This window comes from Perna viridis, chromosome 3 (genome assembly GCF_037379345.1).
Source record: "Perna viridis isolate PV_CMFRI_1.1 ecotype Kerala chromosome 3, ASM3737934v1, whole genome shotgun sequence".
In the NCBI taxonomy this organism is placed as follows: domain Eukaryota; kingdom Metazoa; phylum Mollusca; class Bivalvia; order Mytilida; family Mytilidae; genus Perna; species Perna viridis.
In genome coordinates, this window is record NC_142447.1 from 37,805,379 (window position 1) to 37,826,716 (window position 21,338).

Below are 21,338 nucleotides of genomic sequence, written 5' to 3' on the forward strand. Positions count from 1 at the left end.
GAATGGGGTGATGACATTAGAATATATCACAAAATTGGGGTTCCGTTAGTGTTAGTGGTCTTGGTCCTTTGTCTTTGTATTAATACTTCAGTAGGTGAAAAGCAATGAATTTGAAACCGGTCGAAAACGTCCTATTTTGAATTAAGTTAAATATTATATACATAATTCTTTCAATTTACCCTTTCGGGTGACGTGAGTGTTGATAAAGCTTTGGAGAGGGAGTTCGTTTTGCATTATTTATTACTTGTCGGTATTAGTTTTTTTTTTATTTGGATTGTTCGGTGGTCTGTACGATATTTTTTAAAATATTTTCTAGGTGTCGACTGTGTCTCCAAACATGTGTGATTTTTTTATGTCACATCCGACAGTTCAGCTGGAATCTTTTTTTGATTTATCACTAAATCGTCTGATTTTTACATTGATTTCACTGTCAATATTTTAATTGCTTGATTTTATGATAATAATAGCACTATGTCGACTTGGTTGTATCTTAAGAGTTGGATACTACCTGAACCATAAATCTACCGCCGTCTTATCACAAACAACAAACGTAAAGTATGTATTTACACTTTATTTCTTTATCTCATTTTCAATTGAAGGAAAATTGGGAAAAGCTGAGGTATTAGAAATAACAATTAGTTTTTTGCATAGAGTCAAACAACAAAATATAACAAATAAAAAAATAATGGTCAATACTGATTAGCTCAATCTATTCGCATTCTCCTTGTCTACCAACTAGAGCACCATATTTGTGTGGAATAAACTCTACCATTTCAATCACTTTTGTTTTCCTTTTTTTTCACTTTTCGCATTATTATACAATCCACTTTAACTGATTCTTTGAAAGATACTGGACACTCAATTCAACCTTAAGTCAATAATTGGCAGCCATAAAAGTTTTGTTCACAATCTCATGTTACTCGGCAGTCAGAAATTGTAGAACAATATGGCAGGATAAGTTATTGCACATATTTATGGTTTTCATTGATATAGTCACCAAGCCCTTATACCAGGATGTTGTGATTGCTGTGAAATGTAACCGTTCTGTTGAATAGAATTCATTGGCGGCATTGAGGTCATGTGACTGTTCATGGAATTGTAAGAAGGTGTGGAATATACAAACGGATTAACATTATACGGAGCTGAGTAGGGTGGTGTGACGTTTTGGCCTACACAAGGTTTGCCGTCTCTAACAAGAACAGGAACAGTAACTCTTCTTGGTGGCTGCATATTAGAAAGTTCTAAGCTTTTATCTTGGCGTTGACGTTTGCACTTATATCTTCTATTCTGGAACCAAATCTTAACTTGCGTTGATGTCAGTTTCAACAAATTAGCTAAATTTTCTCGTTCTGGTGCAGATAGATATCTCTGTTGTTTGAATCTTCTTTCCAGTTCATAAACTTGAGCTTGTGAGAAGAGAACTCTAGGTTTTCGTCGTGGTCTAGGCTTCTGTTGGTATGGACAATTATCAGTTACCTTTTCTGTAGGTTTTGTTTCTTTGTCACTGTCGTCGCACGATGGTGAGGCTGACGGATCTGAAAGAGACAATGGCAGCTTAGAAAAAAAAATAATGTAGAAATAGAAAGAACAAAAAAGAAAGACGTTTGTTATACTTTTTGTGAGGACTTTTTTGTTTCTTTTGTGGTGAACGTTTTCTTCATCGTGCATATATTTTGTGAATTAATGTATTATGGCTTTTAGAGTTGGACACTTTTATTTTTCTAGACTACACACACAATATATATATATATATATATATATATATTTCTTCTTTTTCTTTTTTCGTTTTATTACTGTATACGTATTTATTTTCGCGGTACTAATTTTACGCTATTTTCGCGGTGAAAATTAAAAACGCAAGAAAAAATACCGGCGAAATAGATTTTTACACCATTTAACGCTTATCATTTTTTTTGGAAACTGCATAAAATATTGATACCCGAGAATATGTCATAATTCGCGAGAAACAGCAATCGCAAAGATTAACAGATTTTTAGTGTTTTATTTTTTTTCAGATTTATTTTATTAAGACCAGATAGTTTTTAATCGCGAAGTTTGATTGGGTGGATGCATGGCACAATTGTGGATCACAAAACAAACACCGATTGTTGCTAATACCGATAACGGATTGTTTCAAAATTGTTTGCTTAAATAGCTTTAGCCAATTAAATGCATTATATGAAGATCTCTAATATGTATTTTTGCAGCGCCAGAAAAACAGTGACACTTGAAATTAATAATTATAAAAACTGCAGTTTGTGTTATACACAATTGCATTTTTTTTTCGCAGTAAATTTAGAAAACTTGCCAAGACACGCGGTTAAGTCATTAAGTGTCGTAAGACACGAGTGATATGTTGTTATAATTACGTTAGAAGTGTTATGGTGATATAGATGTCTTTATAGTCGGTGACAACTCGAGCAACTCGTGATGTTGACGCCATTATGTTAGTATCGTGATTTTCTTTCATTTCTACATTTCTATTTATATCTAAATTTTTTTCTCGCATTTTCCATATTTTTTTTTTTTTTTTGTTTTTTTTTTTGTTTCGCATAATTATACCATACATTCCGTAAATGACTTCTATTCTATTCATAAAATGTGTGTCACTGATGTGAAATGGGAACAACTCCGAGTTCATTGGTCAAAATTGAATTGACGACATTTGTTGAAGATTCGGTGTTGTTTGTCTGTTAAAAAATCATTCACTTTAATCACTTCGTTTAGTTATGTTTCAAGCAATAGTATCCACGACCAAAGTATCAGCCGAGTCTCTCCCGGGAAAACTCGAAAGGCGAAATATAAAAAAAATATATATATGAAAAAAAAATAATAATAATGACTCGACGAAACGTCGACTTTCAAGATTTTGTTTACTTTGCAGTGCACCAGAGAACCTTGGGTTAAGCATCTGTGTCTGAATGAAATTCGTATCTATAACATTCTCCTAATTCTTCTACATTTTGAGATTTATCATGTGCCATTTTTTGTACAATTAAAGAAACGAAATTATCTAATGGTTGTCATGATTGACAGTTATTTATCGTATCTTCTAATTAAGAATGAAATAGCCGAGTTTTTTGTACCGCGACCATTTTAAAAATTATTTTAACATTAAATAAAACATGATGTTGCATTCATTTAAATAAATTTTAAAATTCATTTTGCTAATGTAAGTTCGTTTCTAAAAGATTTTGTGCAATAATCTTGTAGGATTTTCAAAAATAAAAATGTGAGCAATTAATTGTTATTTGCTCTTAATATTCTTTATACTTAAAAAAAAGTAAAAGTATAAAACAATTAGGCGAATTATAAAATTCCACAGATGGTTAACTTCGTTCGTAAACGAACTAAACATTTTAGGTTGAATGGAAAATTCTCCCTTTCTGTTAAATACTGGAGACAAAGTTAAAACGATAACAAAATCGAACGAAGAGAATTGAAACCAAGTAAGTGGCAGTACATCACAAGGCGATTTTATGTCGAATAAACAAGTTAGTTGTGTGATCTTACTACGCTTGTCTTCAACTGAACTCAGCCATGAAAATTGTCAGATAAACTATACTGTGGTGGAGGTATGTTTTAATAAAATACATTTTTGCACCGTGTGACCCCCCTGATGTTTTTCTGTAGTCATACCAAAGATAACCTTTGGCGATATTGTGGATTGTTTTTATGAATTATAGGTTGGCATTAGACATTACTTAGGAATGAGATATCTTCAAGAAAGAATGGACGTTATAGAGTTGATAATTGCTCATCAAATTTAACAATCAACTTCCTTAGAAATAATTCACCATAATATTTTTTTTTATCACATAGAAGATAAGGTACCGATCTCCAACTAATTCAATATTGAACAAAATCTGAGAAATAAATAAAATCGAATTATTTCTATAATTCAATAGTGAACTTTCCATAGAACAACACTAAAATGAAACCACTTTAATCACTTTCAACCCGTGTAACTTTTTGTCTTCTAGTCTCCATGGAAAGTACTGTATAAAGGTGAACGTAGTTTCTCTTACATGATATATTTCTATCGTCAAATCAGTTATAAATATATAATAGACGTTTCTAAGTTCTTATCATTTGTTAAATATCAGCCACATCTGGAAATATTAAATTGTTTATGTGAGAAATCTAAGATATTGTCAGCGTATCTTGGTCGATCTGGCTTAATTTTCCCATGCTAGTACAACATCATAACTTTGAAGACTTGTCTAAGCTTCTTGCAATATTTGCTTTCAAGAAAATTCGTGCTTTACTTGCATTCCATTTCCATTCTTTCCTATGACATGTTTAAAAACATTAATTAAAAAGACCATTTAGCTTTTATCATTACATAGTTTCAATTTATTTTACGTTTTAATTCATTACATGTGCGTTTTTCTCTTTTTTCAATGAAAGACAGGAGTAAATGGAGTGTCAATGTCCTAGGTGGCAAACTTAATTTATTTTCCTTTCTTTCTTCATCTTATCTTACGGAAATTGAAAATGAAAAAGACATGTAAATTCAAGTGTTTGTGCAAAATTTTATTAAATTACATTTTTATATTCTTGTTTCCTTTTCTTTCAACATGTGCACATCTCAAAATGATGCATTTGAAATGTTTCTGAAACTGATATGAATCTTTAATTCACACGTGGTTAATGTACAAAAAAGTAATGTCACGGCACCATCAATTTGTGCAACCGTCATCCAAAAGTCTCTAAACGTCTTCACGATTACAGGAAGTTTCCTATTTTCAAGACAAATGTTAAATTATGAAGATCATAATTTATAAAATTTGATAATTAAATCGCTCCCTTAGTTTGCGGAGCACGGAGATTTCCTCCACCAGTTACCTCAGGAAACCCAAATCCTCCTTAATTTAATACATGTTCGTACAAATATCTAATTAGTAAGCTCGTTTTCCACTTCATTATTTTATCAAACTTCCATTTAACTTCCGACCGGACCGAATAACCCAGTATTAATAACTCTTTCTCCAGAGTTACTGTAAACGATTTATATACATAGCCTTTGAACCCAATAGTTCGTGGACTGCGAGCTGTCGCATTAAAATTGTTTCCCACCGAGATTTCGATGAGGTTTACAGAGATAGAGCGATAAAGCTATTCCGCTGCCGTATATCTTGTGCATCATAAACGGCTGAAACACATTGCAGTTTATATATACTAATAAAAATTATGAGGCATGCTATTCACAAATTTATTCCAGTTGCGATGATATCTGTTAGGATTTTTATACACATATTTTATATAAATCAGTAGATTCAATCATTAACTATACCATTTATTTCACTTACTTAACCAATTAGCATGACTCAATTAGAGTCAGTTAATACCAATATTTTTACAATAGATCTGTATTAAATGATGTCCATCTCTTTTCATACTTTAAACTGTTAAACACGCATCCCTTCTGTCAGGGTGTGCCTTTTTAAAGAAATGACTCAAATTCTTTTAAAGTACGAGAACGAATATTCTTTGATCTTGTCTTATTCCTTTATTATTTGTCAAACCCCATTTTAATAATAGAGAATATTGACTTGAAGTTCACGTGTTTCTACAATTAGATCAATTATGTTGTTGACAAGAATGTGGTACTAAGAAATGCGTTAAGTATTTCCATGATTAAATAAACTAGTCTTTGTACAATACCCCCCCCCAAAAAAAAAAATAAATAAAAATGCGCGCGCTACATTCGAGTTTCAACGCACTTTAATGTGGAAACGGGTTTCTTGATATTTCAAAAGTATGATATTAATATTAACAGTATAGACAGAGAGTTAAATTTGCAAACGAAGCCCGCTAGGTTGTTCTCCGCGCAAACTGTGTGTAATATATTCCCAATTTCGAAAGAGTAATCAAGGGAACCAAGGTTATAGCGGTAATCAAAAGAATGTAAACCAGGGACAAAGACCAGACATGGAAAACAGACATACACAACAAAGAACATAAAGTAACTAAAATCATACGTATAAAGTAACAAAAGCAAGTTTTTTTTTAATTTCCTCAAAATAACAAGAGAAAAAAATAAATGAGAGAGCTGATAATTCATACGTTTACCTTGTTAGTACTTTGACAAGAATTAATGTCTAAAAGGTTAAAAATAAACTTTTGTTTCCGTATTGTTATTTATCAACATCCGATTTTTCTTCTTGAATAAATTTTGAGGATGAGAAAATCTTTGACATCTTTTAATCTCTTTTTCATAAAAAAAAAAACAAATAGAAATTGTAAACATGGACAGAGAAATGTACTCGGCAGTATTTGTCCGAAAGATAATGCTATTATAATCCGATTTTTACTTTGCTTTGATAATATTAAATGGGGGAAATTCTTTTCGGAAGTATTAAATTGGTTATGTGAACGGGTTTAGAAATAATTGATCCCTGAATAATTGTTATTATTTCATAGTAAGCGGAAGGTTAACTCATAATATTTGAATTTTAGACTTTGGAAAATTGAATTCATTTTATTCCTATAATGGACGTATTTTGTAGCGATTGTCTCAAAATAGATAAACATATAATTGTTTTAAAAAATATCTATCATACAATTTTAAAGAGGAAGGCGGTGCTTTGATTTTCCAATTTTCTGAAAAGATCTATCAGACCATTTAGTTCAATTTAAAGTCAGGTTATAATTCTTTTTAAAACTTTATGATGTTGTTCAAATGCAGGCAATCAGTTTCTTTCCCATATAACATTATGGCATTTATGAGATTTTTTTTTGGGACATAATTACTCTGTCCAAAAGAGACATTTTAAACTTAAAACGTGAATTTGATTTTTTAGTTTTTTAGTTTTTTTTTGTTTTTTTGTTTTTGGTAAATATTGAATCCTCAGTCAACATGGTTTCGAATTTCTCTTTTATAACAAGTACTAATTCGTTATCGTGATAGGACAATTTCTTAATAATGTAAAGGTAGGTGCAACAATTAAAAAAATACATTGTATCTAAATTAGTACCATGTATTTGAGTTTCAATCAGAAAGAAAACAATAACACAAACAGCGTTTAAAAGCAGTCGCTTAAGTAATACAGAATAAACTTTTGAAAAAAATATTTACCACTTGGCTTAAAGAAGAAAGAGTACTCCATCGGTCGTAATTCCAAACCCCATTTATGACAAGTATTGCAAAGAGGTCTACAAGTTACCATGTCATCAGACTACTTCATATCATTGATACACAACAGACCTTCTTAGACACACTTGGAAGTACGATCATTATCAAAGCATGTTTACAAAAGAAAATTAAATTTATAGACTTTTCAGATAAGTGGGATACTCCTTGCCTATTGATATTCATTAAATCACGAAATCAGTAAATATTCAAAAGTGGCCGTATTAAGTGGCTCTTGATAGGTATTAAGGGGATATTTCGTTCCGACATCTTCCTCTTAAATACTATTATGCTCAACTTACGTTTTTCAAGAACTTCCACCATTTCTCCCTCTTCAGATTTCGGAGTGAGCAGGGGTGCGTCTGTGGAGCTCTGGTTCCCAGAGTCTGTTGTGTCCGTATGAATCTGGTGTCCGTCAGGCAATCCAGCTACAGAATGTGTTGACAGGGTCGTATATGTTGGTTGATGATTCGAAATAGGCGGAGGTGACGTCCCATACACACAAGCTGGGTTTGCTGTATACAAATCCGTTAGTCTGGAGTCATAGTTCGAATAGTAGGAATGAGGATAGTCCGATCCGTTGTTCTGTAGCAATGAAGGATCACTCCACTGTTGGTTCAAAATGTTGTGAACCAAAAAACTTGGAGAAGAAATGTTATTTGGATAAGTCGACATGGCAAAAATCCACTTAATATTTTTTGTAAACGCTTTTCAAGTTGATGACATTCACAGAGTATATGATGAGGGTCTCTCTGGCCACACGTTTATCATCAACAGAAATCTGAATCAAGCAACCAATCAAAACGCTCTATTTCTTACACCGGATGAATTACAATTTCCTGGCTTGCAATGAAAACACAGAGTTGTTGTTCTATTTCGGAAAATGGGGATTTAGATGTTTAACATTATCTGGAGATATTTTTTGATTATTTGTGTTAAAACTTACTATCAAATTTCAAAAATCTTCTGTTGCAGTCGAGTGTAATAAAAGTGATACATGTAAAGTTTTAAATAATAATAGCTTACAAATCTTTTCTATAAATTAGATCTTTTACTTCGTTATTCTATCGTAAAGAGCAAAATCTTGAATTTTTATTCAGTAAATAAATGCAGAGATGGATAATACATTGTTTTTCCTTATCACAGCAAGTTGTTTATATCTGTTCATGTTTAGTTTGGGTTAAAAATCATTTACTGGGAATTTGTATGTCATTTCTCCCGATAAAAACGATATACCACAGTGAAAAGAGAATCAAATAGCCTAACAGTGAACCATTTACCGCCCGCAGTTTGGGGGTGGTTTTTCTCAAAGCTATGAATGTAGCAAATGTAGTCGTGCATCAGGCGAGGAGAACGTCAGTGTGTCGCGTTTTAGTTTATAGTATTCAAACAAATCTTAGGTTTAATGTCTGCGGTTCGGTCAGAAGATTAATACAGCTATCGCTTAAACAAAACATTTATTTCAAAATTACAATTATTGATATGAAAATTGTAGAATCAGAAAAATTCTCTTGATTAATTACTTTTGTTTCATTTTTTTTTCTTACTTTCATGTACACAATACAAACTACGAATATCTTCCGACTCACCAGCATTCTACATTTTCGTTTGTTTGGCAAACACGAGAAATAACACACAATTTTAATATACACAAAGAGGCTGTTGTCACATTCTAAGTACAATTATGTGGTGTACTTAGCCACATCTTTAAAACGCTTGAAACACAAAATAATGGTTTGTTTTGGTTTATAACAAGTTTTAAAGTAGCACTTAAGAAACGAAAGATTGATCTCTAACATTAATCGATAAAATTTGTCGATAACATTATTTTATTGATTTTACTCGGCAATACACTTTCAGAAAATTTAGTGACTACTATAAATATAGATATTGGTTCTTATATATGATATATTGCATTTCCAAAAATTGTTTTCACTATTAATTATCGTATCTACTTAGTAGAACCTCTTCAATATTGAAAGACCCTTCAATTAGAAATTATCGTTTTCAAAAAGCATGTTTTTTAAAGTACTTGTTGATGCATAAACCGTACCATCACCCAAGACTTTCTTCATTTGTTAAGTTTACATGGGAAGGAATCAATTCGCTTTAACTTTAAGGTAGGGTGAAACCTTTTATATTTCAGAAATAAATTTTTACAACATACTCATACACACACGTGCACATACACGAACACACACACTCACACACACACATAGACGCATACATGTACATAGTATACATCATTTCGAACGATCAAAAATGAAAAAAAAAGTGTTATTACTTCCTAAAAAATAGCCGTGAAAGCATTGTTACAACAAAAATTAAATGAACATCAAACCGTCTTCTAAATGTATGCCTTATTTGCTAAATGAAGAAAAATAAAGAAATATAAATTATAAATTCATTTACTGCTCTGATCCCGAAGAAAAACAAAACACATGTTACAAATAAGAATTACGCAACGAACTCTTTGCTCAATAAAAAGAGAGAGAAGGAATAATTAATAAATCTCTTTTAAAGCATAAAATTACTACCTTACCCCCTCTTCCTGGTCGAAAATCTATTTTTATTAAATTGTGGTTCGAAAAAACTTAATTTGTTTGAGCGTAGTGTTTAGGTCGGTATTGCTGAACTACTTACTACTAACCCAACAAACAGGGTAACATAAGATACTTGTATTTTTCTTTAATAAGTCATTCAAGATATTTGGAGTAGAATAAGCACATACACTTTGTAGTCGTTAAAGCTGTGGTTTTTGACATTTTGTGGGATGTTCTGCAGTCATAATTGACCTAGATATAACAATTATTTATAATCCTATGAGTAAGGTCCGGTTTAAGGAGGTTGACAAACATACAAGAGATTGATTCATAACTTTATAATGAGTCTATATAAAACAATGCCCCTTTATGAGACAATTACCATGTTAAGGAGTGGTGTAGAAATTACAGCCCTAGCACTACCAAAATGCGTTTTATGTGGAAACATCGCCTTGTTACGGAAGTGTCCATGCTGCTTTGCAATCACAGCACAGCCATCGCCGATATCGCGTTAACAAACATTCTCATCTTACCCAAAGTGCATTTTCTTACAAAGTATCTATAGGCTATTAAGAAATGTTTGTTTAAGTGCACTTTTGTCGTTTCTTTGTCACTATTGTGTAATGTAACCCGAAAAAAAATTCACATATCTACCATGAACTTGTCGGTACTACACACCGGTTCACATACACATAGCTGTTTTAATTTTTTGTTAGATTGTTTTGTCTGTTTGTTTTGTTTTGTTTTGTTTTTTGTTTGTTTTTGTTTGTTTTTTGTATTTGCTTTGTTTTGTTGGTTTTTTTTGGGGGTGGGTGTGGATGGGAAGGGGGTTATTTTGTAGAGTTCGTGTTATTTCAGGTAAAGTTTCCCTTCAGGTTCTGGTTTCTAATTTATACATATTTTTTTTTTATTTCACATTTTTCTCTATGGTTGTTTTTTTTCTGGGTGAAGCGTTGAATTACTTTGTTCCTATTAGATGCAACAAACAAATAAGTTTTGAGCTGAGATTTTTTTCTACCTTAATCACCAGTTTAAACCAGAATAATTTAAAGAATGCGTTGGTACGGTATAAATTGTGTAACCCGTAGCCGTACCAGTACCAATATTCCCCGTATCTATAAATGACATTTTTACCGACTTTTCTTTCTCATCGATATGAATCAAACCTGACACTTAGTCGAAATTTCCAAAATGATTATTTAGTTCAAACGGAGTAATTTTTTTTCTAATTCAGGAGCTTTCCTATTTTGAATACTGCCTAGATTTTATCAGTTCGGTAATTTTGTTATTACCTTTCATTTAGCTCAAATTTAGAAATCGCAATTTTAAATATATAGCATCATACCGGTCCGATGTTGGTACAGACATTGTCGTGCGGTTCAGTACGGGGTTCTAAGATGGACTCTTCTTTAAATCATTCCAATTCTATATCGTGGCAAAACACAGAATAAGTGATTTGAGTTGAATTTGTATATGATGAAGAAGATGCATTCGTAAAATTTTGATAAGAATTTCATATTTAAACTTTTCTTGTAAAGGAATTTTTATTTACACATTTTGTGCTTTTCTGAAAACAGAAATTCGGTCACATTTAAAAAATTGGAAACTTTTTACACATTTTTAGTACGTTGAAACGTTATTTCATAGACAAACTTCATTTTTTTTTGATATCCCACTACTTATTAAAAAAACGCCTTGAGATACTGAATAAAGTGTAAAAATATTGCCAAAAAAAATTGGGATATATAAATTACGTCAGCAAATACATGTACCTCTAGAAAATAACACCAACCATTGACAACATACTAGAACAATATATGTTATTATCTTTCTATGGCGCTTTTTTTCAGCAAGAAATACCATGTTTTATTCCGAAAAATTCTGTGCGCACACCTTTGATCCTCAGAATCGTTATATACGCTTTTTCAGAGAAATACGCTGCAACTAAAATAATTCATGGAATATGTGCGTACAAATGTCTATACTGCCGTATATTTAAAAAAATGGAGATTTGAAATAGTTCCATAGAAAAACTGGTTTATTCTATCTGTTATTGTTCCGTTTGTTTGATTATTTTTGTTGGTTTTCAGTGTTTTTTTCCTTGATTTGACCCAGAGTTTTTATTACCATTTGTTTAATTTGTTTGTGCTTTGTGCGTGTTTTTTTTATTGTTACGTATATTCGATTTTGGCGAATGTAACACTTCAGGTATGTCTTGAGTCAATGGATTTTGCGTGGGAATATATGCAAACCATCATGACAATTTGGAGATTATATTTTACTCTAATATTGACTAAAATCATTAAAATCTACATCAACCCATTTCTCGATATAAAATCTTGTAATGAATTAAGATATAGCGTGGTAGGTTCTTTTATGTTTACCTCAACTCCCGCCAATATTTACAGCAACCTAATATACTTTCATTTACCCTCGGTCGTTATCGTATGCCCCCTCCTGATGTAAAGGACGCTTATCGCCGACACTACGGCTACAGTTTTCAATTATTATAAAACATTTTCTTCTGATCAAGCGATAATTCTTATTAATTTCATATTTTCTGATCTTCGATAAATACAGTAAATATATACCTAGTATATAAAGGTTAAAATAAAATTAAAAACTAACACGAAAATATACGCAAATTTAATTTCGTTTTTGTACTGATCTTTTTTTTACAAGCAATCCAAAAAGAAAACAAAAAAGTACATTTCTAAATCCGTAACGTATTTTATGAGTTAGAAAAGTAAAGTACAGTTATAGTCTAATGGAATTTCATCAGTGACAAAAACGGAATCCCAAAATAAAATTTGTCATTTTCTCAAGTACTCAGATGACATGCCTTAAGACAAGACCTGGTTTTCCTTGGACTTTGACCTTGTCGCCCATGTGATGTTTTGTTGGAATGTGAGAACATTTCCGACCATGCTAATTAGCCAACATCTTCACACGAAAAGATGGCACTTAGTAATAATACCCATCAAAAGAATATTTAAGTGTCCACTTTATGAAAAGATAGCTATTTTAAAACATTATCTAAAACAATAAGTTTCACAACTTTTGACAATTCAAATTTTAAACAGTGAATAAAACCACAACTAGACCACTGAATGTCTCATTGCTTTGACGGTTTTATTTGCATGTTGACCGTTATCATTTTAATCTGTTTAGCTTTTGTATTTTTTTCTTGCAAGCAGAAGTTCTATCCATACAAGTTTTATTTTTATTTTTCTTTCTGTTTTCTTACTTGTTATTGCTATTCCTCGTAAATATATTGCAGTAAAATTAAATCAAGTAGAATACCGACGCTTGAATCTGCTTTGTAAAATATAATTGTACATAAGTTGGAATAATGAAGTGTTGTATTGAAAGAACATTAAAATATTATTTTTTTTAATTTTTATTGATAAATAAATATATTTGTGGGAACAAGTTTGAATTTAAAGGTTTAAGTTTACAAGTTGATAATTTTAAAAAAAAAAAAAGTTGTTTTACTCAATTATATATGAGCATCATACCATGCTCATTTCATAATACAGTGCCTATATCATACAAAATCTTTTTAAGTATGATGAAGGCGATTTCATATCATAATAATGTGTTATTAGATATTTATTGCATTATAAAAAGTTGAATAAACATATACAATCATTACCTATATTGTAACCCATATTCGTGGTTTTTTTTTTTTGTTTGTCTGTTTGTCTGTTCGTTTGTTTGTTTGTTTGTTTGTGTTTTTTTTTCAATTTATTGAACAAGTATAACTGATATATCATATTTGTAGATTTCAAGTATGTCTATCATCAAGCTCTAATAATCAGTTTTACAGAATTTTCGTTTTCCATAGCAAACCATTAAACCGCAAGTTCTCTTTAAACTTTTCAGAAGAATTGAAATGAAAAGAGGCATTTCACAACAACTGTAGTGCATAATGTTGACGAATGTAATTTGATAATTATGTTAAAGTATATCAATGCATCGTCATACTTGCGTTATTCAAAAAGTTAGGATTGTATATCAGATTTCTTAAGCCCTTTAATCTACAAAGTACAATATGGCAGTCCTATTAATGGATCAGAAAAAGTAAAAAAGCATCGTTTTTTTTTCTAGAAAGCCAATCTATTTTGAATGTGGATAAAATTCCTTAATAATAATGACTAATTTAAATACGGAAATTTTAGAATAATTTTTGAAAAAAATATTAAATCTCAAAATCCGACCACTCAATTACAGACAGCTGTATACTGTCTTCGGTCAATTATATATCAGTCCTCTGCTTTTTTCATGTACAAAACAGTGCATTTTATTAAATAGGAATATTAAACATCACCAAATGAACGTTCTCATCTTTAGAATTTAGTTATTCAAATTCAAAATTACCTATGTAAACTGGGAAAAGGTATGAAATTTTACGTTGGCAAAGAATATGTAATTTTTGTTAACTGTATAAACTGGGAGATGAATTCCACATATTTTTTCAATGTTAACTGACTGGGGATTTTTTGTTGAAGCCTAGCGGTTGAACTGTTGTTTTAATGATATTTCGTTTAAGTCAACGTTAACAATCTAAACTCAAAAACATAACTAAATGTAGTGGATCGTTATATGTTCACAAGTGAGTACATTTTGTCAAAGAAAGTAGCAAGTGTGATAAAGATGTAATAGTATGTATCATGTAGTATGTATTACTAAGTTGGTATATTGCGCAGTTGCGAGTAAGTGTATTATATATGTATGTTTCGTTCTTCGAAACCCCTCGTATTTCTAAAAACGAAAGTTCAAAACTACCTGAATTATAATGTTTTTAGAAATAACTTAAATACATCAAAGGAACACATTATTACATGAACTAAAACAGAAAGAAAAGTGAGAAAATACAGTTTGATAAATAATTTTGTATTAAAATTATAGAGTATGTAATATTTTTATAATGTAAAAATAAGGATTTTTTTTTCAAATGTAGATTTTGGTTTGTACAATTGCCTTACACCTGTTTCAATTCTTTAATTTTATAAATGTAACAATTTTAACTTAATATAACTATTCGCTAGTCATTTGCTGTAATAAGAATTGATAGAAAACAATTGTTGTTTTTTATCACATATTACATAGAGACTTTTAGCAAGTCTACGAACCCTTTTACAATATCATGATATAAACAAAAAAATTTCAACTCTTAAAACATGTCACTTTCAAATAATAATATTGTGTTAAGGTCAAGACTGCATTTAATTCATTCTATAATGTATGATATGATATTTGTACGTTTTTAAAAACAGAGAAAATTGTGCACTGACATATTGCCTTTTTTTCACCATTTGTTTCAGTAACGTACGCCTTCCTAAAAGTCAATGTTCGCAATTGTCATGTCTACAAAACAAAACAAAATATGGCAGGGTAGTTATGTTTTATATGTCAATGTCATCTTGCTGCTAGAAAATAGAAAAAAATCTTTTACAGGTTTCATTTCCACGAAATAATCACAAAATAATATGAAAATATGTTACCTAAAATTAGTAAAGCATGCATGTACATGAATTTCGCAATTTTTTTAACTTATTAGGAAACCTTCTATGTGTAGAAGTTGAAGTGTAACATATGAAATTTTATGCTTTGTTTACATGGAAAACAAGCCAATAAAAAACGTAAGATTTTCACGCTTTTACACGTGCTATTGAAAGAGTAATCAAGGGAACCAAGGTTATAGCGGTAATCAAAAGAATGTAATCTAGGGACAAAGACCAGACATGGAAAATAGACACACACAACAAAGAACATAAAGTAACTAAAATCATACATAAAAGTAACAAAATTGAACAAATGAATGTGCTCAGTTTACATAACTGATTTGAAGGATTTGTACATTTTATTAAGATGTTTCGAACTGTTGCTTTTAACATAACGCATGATCTCATCTAAAAAGAGCATATGCATCACTTACATGCATAAAACTGTACAAATCTCACACTCAGAATTTAAGTTCAAATCAGCCACCAAGTAAATACAATCATTAATGTATTTCACATAAAAAAAACAAAAACTCTCGAATGAATGCCTAATGTGAATACATATTATACAATATTTCATGTTTAATTCCCTACAGAAGTTGGCTATCCAATCTCATAAAGAAAAAAGACATCAGAAATCTTCCTTTTTTTTCGAAGGTTCAATTAATTTAGCAAAAACTTGATTTGGCGTGAGGGCGTTATATTTTAACAAATAATTGTTATGCCAATGAACTCAAACCGCGCACCATGCATCTTAATGATTGAAATATTGTGAAAGAAAAATTAATTCAGTGGTTATAATTATCATAAGTTTATGATTCACTTAATATCTTTAATGACATAAAACGATATTTGTGTTGGCCCTTTATCATTTCAATGAATGTGAAACTTCTGCAATATATCAATTTCTGAAGAGATGTAGGGTGTTTTAACTTTTTTTTGGAAAAAAGCTTCATTGTACTTTAAGAGTTTGTCCTTAATATTCCTTTTATTTGTCCTACTACAACTTTAAAGAGAGTGTTTGACCACTTTGTTTACTTATCCACTGGTGTAGAGTTGGTTGAAGCCACCGAACAATGGTAAATCTATTAAACTTAATGAGCTTATACTTCTACAGTGATATCAAACTTCAACGTCAATTCCAGACCTGGTTATTGAAAGAGTAATTAAGGGAACCAAAATTCTTGTGGAAATAAACAGAATGTAATCAAGGGACAAAGACCAGACTTGGAAAACGAACAAATACAACAAAAAACATAAAATAACCAAAATAATAGGTACAAAGCAACAAAAGTAAATGAGCATCTCTAACACTAAAAACTTGGAGCATGGGCCAGGTGCACCGACAGACTAAGCATTCTCTGCTTTTCACCCGCCGAGCTGCTCAATAAATGTCAAGTCCGGGGTAGACGAAAGAAGAAAGGAAAACTATGATACGTTGAACAAATCGGTTCTCATAGTTACACCGTAACGGTCCACGAGTATATGATGACCACCACAAAACTTCTGTAGTGATGACTTCAATATTGTAGCAACGTAACACTGTTCCAGAAGCCTAATTGTAAGAAGTTTAGCTCGATACAAAACGTCTGCATAGTTACGATGAGCCCTAGCATAACGCATGAGGTGTGATTTAAACACGCAGGCGCTGAAGGGATGTTCCCACAGATGAAAAGTCATCGCGTTTGTCGTATAGTTTGGTCAATAGTTTTCCTTTACCATCGATCTCTAAATGTAGGTCTTTTACATTGTCTGTAGAAAATTATACATAGGTTCTTCCTAAGACATATCAATAATTGCAGGAGAAACTTACAACGGTCTTAGTATGCATCTCAGCAATGTTACAAAAAAGTTGACGTAAGATAATTTAACTAAATCAAAATTAATTCCGAACATATAAGGAGCTTAGCTGACCTTTTATAAGATGTGTACACTGGCCCATACAATGTTATTTCAGATACTCTATTCAGATATATGAGGCATTCTTTAAAATTTATTTCTTTTTTATAAATTTCAGTCAAAATACCAAGAATTGTTTCGTTATAAAAATTTTAATTTTTATGGAGTAATTGGAAAAGCAGATGTCACAGCACCAAAACCAAGTTATACAAAATAACTTGGTTTGCAACAAACCAGAAAGCTTTAAATCAAATCAAATTATTGACTAGACGGTACAAAAAGACTGAGTGTCATATATAAAAAAAAAAAACTATCCACATTCTTTTCTCTGGAACGTAATAGTGATCTTTACACAAATTTAGCTGATTTTTTTAATTACCACAGTACTTAATTACAATAGAAAGGTTGCCAGTCTGGTTGCGAATAACAATTGACATATCTTAAGATACCTTATTGGATCTCCTCATTGTCGCTCTCTTTTATAAGTTGATCTAAATTAAGATTCCTAAAATTCAAAAACACAAATAGTAGATAAAATCAGTTGTTTGGGTACCCTATTTGGTATGAAAAATAGATACTTCACATTCAATTATTATTGACGAGTCTAATCACTTTCTATCACACAGACGCATATTAAATGTAATGTATATATCTAGAATATCATTTCCGTTGTTATTTTACAGCATATCCCAAAACAACCTCTAGCTTTTCCCGAATGTTTATTCTCGGGGTTTGGAAGACCAATACCATTCTCTTTTTTATTATATGTTTTAGTGATATTTAATGCGACGTCAATACTTTGGACTGTTATGGATGCTAAAGTTCAGTCTATTGTGTAGAATACCCAATGTTTTGTTATTATATCACAAGTCCACAACATATACTGAAATGCATATGTGATTTTATAAATATCCTTTTACAGTTCGGAAAGAAGTATTTTGATAAAAGATACACTATTTGAAAAATATTGACAATCCAACATTAGATGTCTATCATTTACGACTGCATGTAACTGAGAATTCCGAGAATTTTTAAATTTACAACTCCGAAAACAAATGGGAGAAGGCCAAATCGTGCATACCCCACCTAAATCTTTTATGTTCGTGATAGATAATTCTTTCATTCTATGTTTTGCTTGTAAAAGAAATATTTAGGTCCTTATATTGGCTTAATTTATATCTATAATGTACTTACCAATATGACATATTATGGACTATTAGTCAATAAAGGTATAATTGCATAAGGTTTGTCATATTCATGGCTAAGTTATTGGTTCTAGGGTAGCCATATTGGATTTCCAGCTGCCCCCATACTTCAATATAGCTATCCTTGGACCAATGGTTGAGCCATAAAGAAAATTGTATGGAGTAATACCGTAGTATCCATTTCCAATAGAACACGCCCCGTGCAGGTCCGGGTGTCAAAAGAATAGACATGTAGCAGTTCTGAGCTTGTTGTAAAAGACGACTAAATAGTGCTCAGAACCCTAGCCAGGGGCTAGGCCACTCTGCCCACAGAGCAACTGGGTTGTGTGCCCCAGGTGGTGGAATGGGGTACCCCTTGCGTGTTACATGCTGGGATTGTCAGGCTATAATACGGAAAACCTGACCGCAAACCATAGTGGTGCATCGTGTTGGGAAAGATGCCACGTTCCTCGCACGTTAAAGAACCCAACTGTGGTATTCTCCCGGAGTAGGAACCATAGGTCTCCGCCACAGGAGGCTACATTGCCCGACCCTACCCACCTCTCCCTATTTCTAGTGGCAATCAAAGTTTGTCGACCCCATTGTCCTTGTGTCCCATCCCATTTTTCATTTCATCATCATTTCATTTTCATTTTATCATCAATTTCATGTTCATCGCCTGAATATTGCTGAAATATTGCTGCTCGGGCGTTAAACCCCAACAATCAATCAATCAATCAATCAATAAAGCACATGGTCATTCCACCTGTAAAACGAAAATAGCAATATCGATACCAGGTGCAGAACAATGTAGGTAAATAAAGTAAATAATTACTTTTTATAGCCAAGAATGAGCAATTTATATGTAATAAATATGCCACATTGTTTACATTAAAAGTATCTTATAAACATGCAGTACGCACGTCGGTGCAAATAAGACTGAAACATCACCATTATTACCCTGTATTAAACTAAATAGATAATGATGGTACCTGATAACACAGTACAAAGGTATCTTTATAAAGGGAAGCAATCTTATAGTTCCTATTGCTGTGAAATATTATATGAAATTTCATGTAAAGGAGTAAAATAAAGTGCAAAACTATTTCAAATTTTAAATTTTTGATTTAATCCGACACACTATATGATAAACATAAACATAAGAAAATACAAGTGAAAAATTGTGTCACCTTTGGAACTTTGGAATTGAGATATTTTCGGGTTTATATATATACAACGTCTCAGAATGTGACGACTCTATTCTCTACATTGCTCCATCGGATCAAATTGGTACAGGGAAGAACGTAAACTTATAGAAGGGTCTGAAAATTCCCAACGATGTTAGAACTGTCAAATTTGCGAAGCAAATTTTTGTCGTTCCCTCCGCGGGACTTGAACTCATACCGCTGTGACATCTATGGCAACACCGCCTGCACTAAGTCCAGCGCCCTTAATGGGTATCGGATCGTCCAGTCATGACGATGCAGCACAAACAAAAATAATTATATAAGTCTAAAGGATTGTACAAGATACCGATAAAGATGTTAACCCATTTGCCCATTATATACTTTATTATAGTGTGTTAACATCATTTAAACCAGTTTCGCGTACAACCACCACATTAAAGGGGTAAAATAGTGAAATTAAGCATATTTGTAAGCACAACCTAGTGTAACCTTATTTATGGCCAAGTGTTACCAAAGGTCGAGAGCCATTCCACAACGCTGTAGCGTATGGTACTATGGTAGGGTTGGATTTCATAAACACGTATAGAGAGTACGATTATCAACAATCATATAACATTTAAAGAATGGTTGTAAACTTGTAATATAAGGTGAAGACGGTCACCAAATCATAAAACTTTCTGGCAGTTTAATAAAATTATCAGCAAGTTCAATGCATTTGAAATACAGAAACAATGTAAATTAAAATATAGGAAAAAGATTTTGGGCTGGTGGCCTTTAGGGTAAATAAGGAGTCATGGGTTAATACAGCATATGATACGGATTTGGACATGTAATATTCAGTATCTATCAAATTAGTATTCTGTTATGTTATTAGTTGTATCAAATTAAATAATCTGTAATTACAAATTACAAAAAAAAGTAAATTACATGGCACTAAAAGGCTTCCATACCAAACAATTTACAACGGTCAAAGATCAGCATATAATTAAGGGGTCGAAACAAAAGGTCCCAGACATATTATTGAAGTAGAAATATGTACCGTGCATTATCTTGTTATTGACCATCGTGTCATTAACCATCTTGTTGACGACATAAGAGGGTCTATATGCCTTTAAATAATTGATAATAGAAAATAAAAACTAAAGAAATCGATGGAGAGACAAACGACAGGACTCCAAACGAGTTTCCATCACTGACCATACAACAATTGAATGATATTTAAAATTCTAGTTGTAGTTAGTGCATTAAGTATCATCAGATATCTTAAAGATTGTGTTGGTAATTGGGTCTTGCTGTAATAAGAACCTTAGGCCACTTTCATATCATTAAAGAGAAGTCATTGAATATTTACTTCTTAATTAGTTGTCCTTGTAGTATGCTCACTTCATGTAATTTTCTTTATAAAAGTTAAAAACTTTCTTTAACGCAGTGGATTTAGGATTTGATTTATATTTATGGTTTTCAAGGTTTGCATTCTACTATCTTGTAAGAATTTTTTTTTCTAAATTGGACGTGGTTTTATATTCAACAAACTGGACAACTATGGTACTTCCCCTTTAGTATTCGGTAGGACATTATAACTACACAACCGAAGTTGTGCTTATGCAATAAGAATAGGCTTTTAATGCAGAATAACAAGTTTATCTTTACGGGGATGTGTTTCAGCTGGCATTCGGTGTGATTATTGTGTGTGACAAGAGCGACTAGCAAGAAGATAGTGACAATATTTGGATCAGCATTCGATACGTGTCTTTCAGCAGTGGTAGAATTATGTAATTCATTGCTTTCCCTTAAACCTCTGTAAAAACTTGAACTTTCGTTGTTTTGTATTTCCTAGAATAGAAAGTATCTATGTGTACTATTGACATCTATTCCGACATTTT

At 31.7% G+C, this 21,338-nt stretch overlaps 1 protein-coding gene and 1 long non-coding RNA gene across 3 annotated transcripts in view; one reads left to right on the forward strand and one right to left on the reverse strand.

Moving 5' to 3' along the window:
* Positions 1 to 556: 556 nt before the first annotated feature.
* On the reverse strand, positions 557 to 7,964 carry LOC148622143 (uncharacterized). The gene is made up of 2 exons (XM_088571743.1): positions 7,438 to 7,964; positions 557 to 1,535 (listed from the first exon to the last, which is right to left on the reverse strand). The coding sequence occupies exons 1-2, from the start codon at positions 7,808 to 7,810 to the stop codon at positions 994 to 996; spliced, it is 915 nt and encodes a 304-aa protein (XP_088427869.1). The 5' UTR covers positions 7,811 to 7,964; the 3' UTR covers positions 557 to 993.
* A 1,073-nt stretch (positions 7,965 to 9,037) lies between these two features.
* LOC148622144 (uncharacterized) overlaps positions 9,038 to 21,338 on the forward strand; it is a 28,224-nt gene continuing 15,923 nt past the window's right edge. Inside the window, exon 1 of one of the 2 annotated variants that reach the window (XR_015920582.1) lies at positions 9,038 to 9,255. This is a non-coding gene — a long non-coding RNA (uncharacterized LOC148622144). The remainder of the gene's footprint in view (positions 9,256 to 21,338) is intronic. The other variant, XR_015920581.1, reaches the window with a different exon arrangement.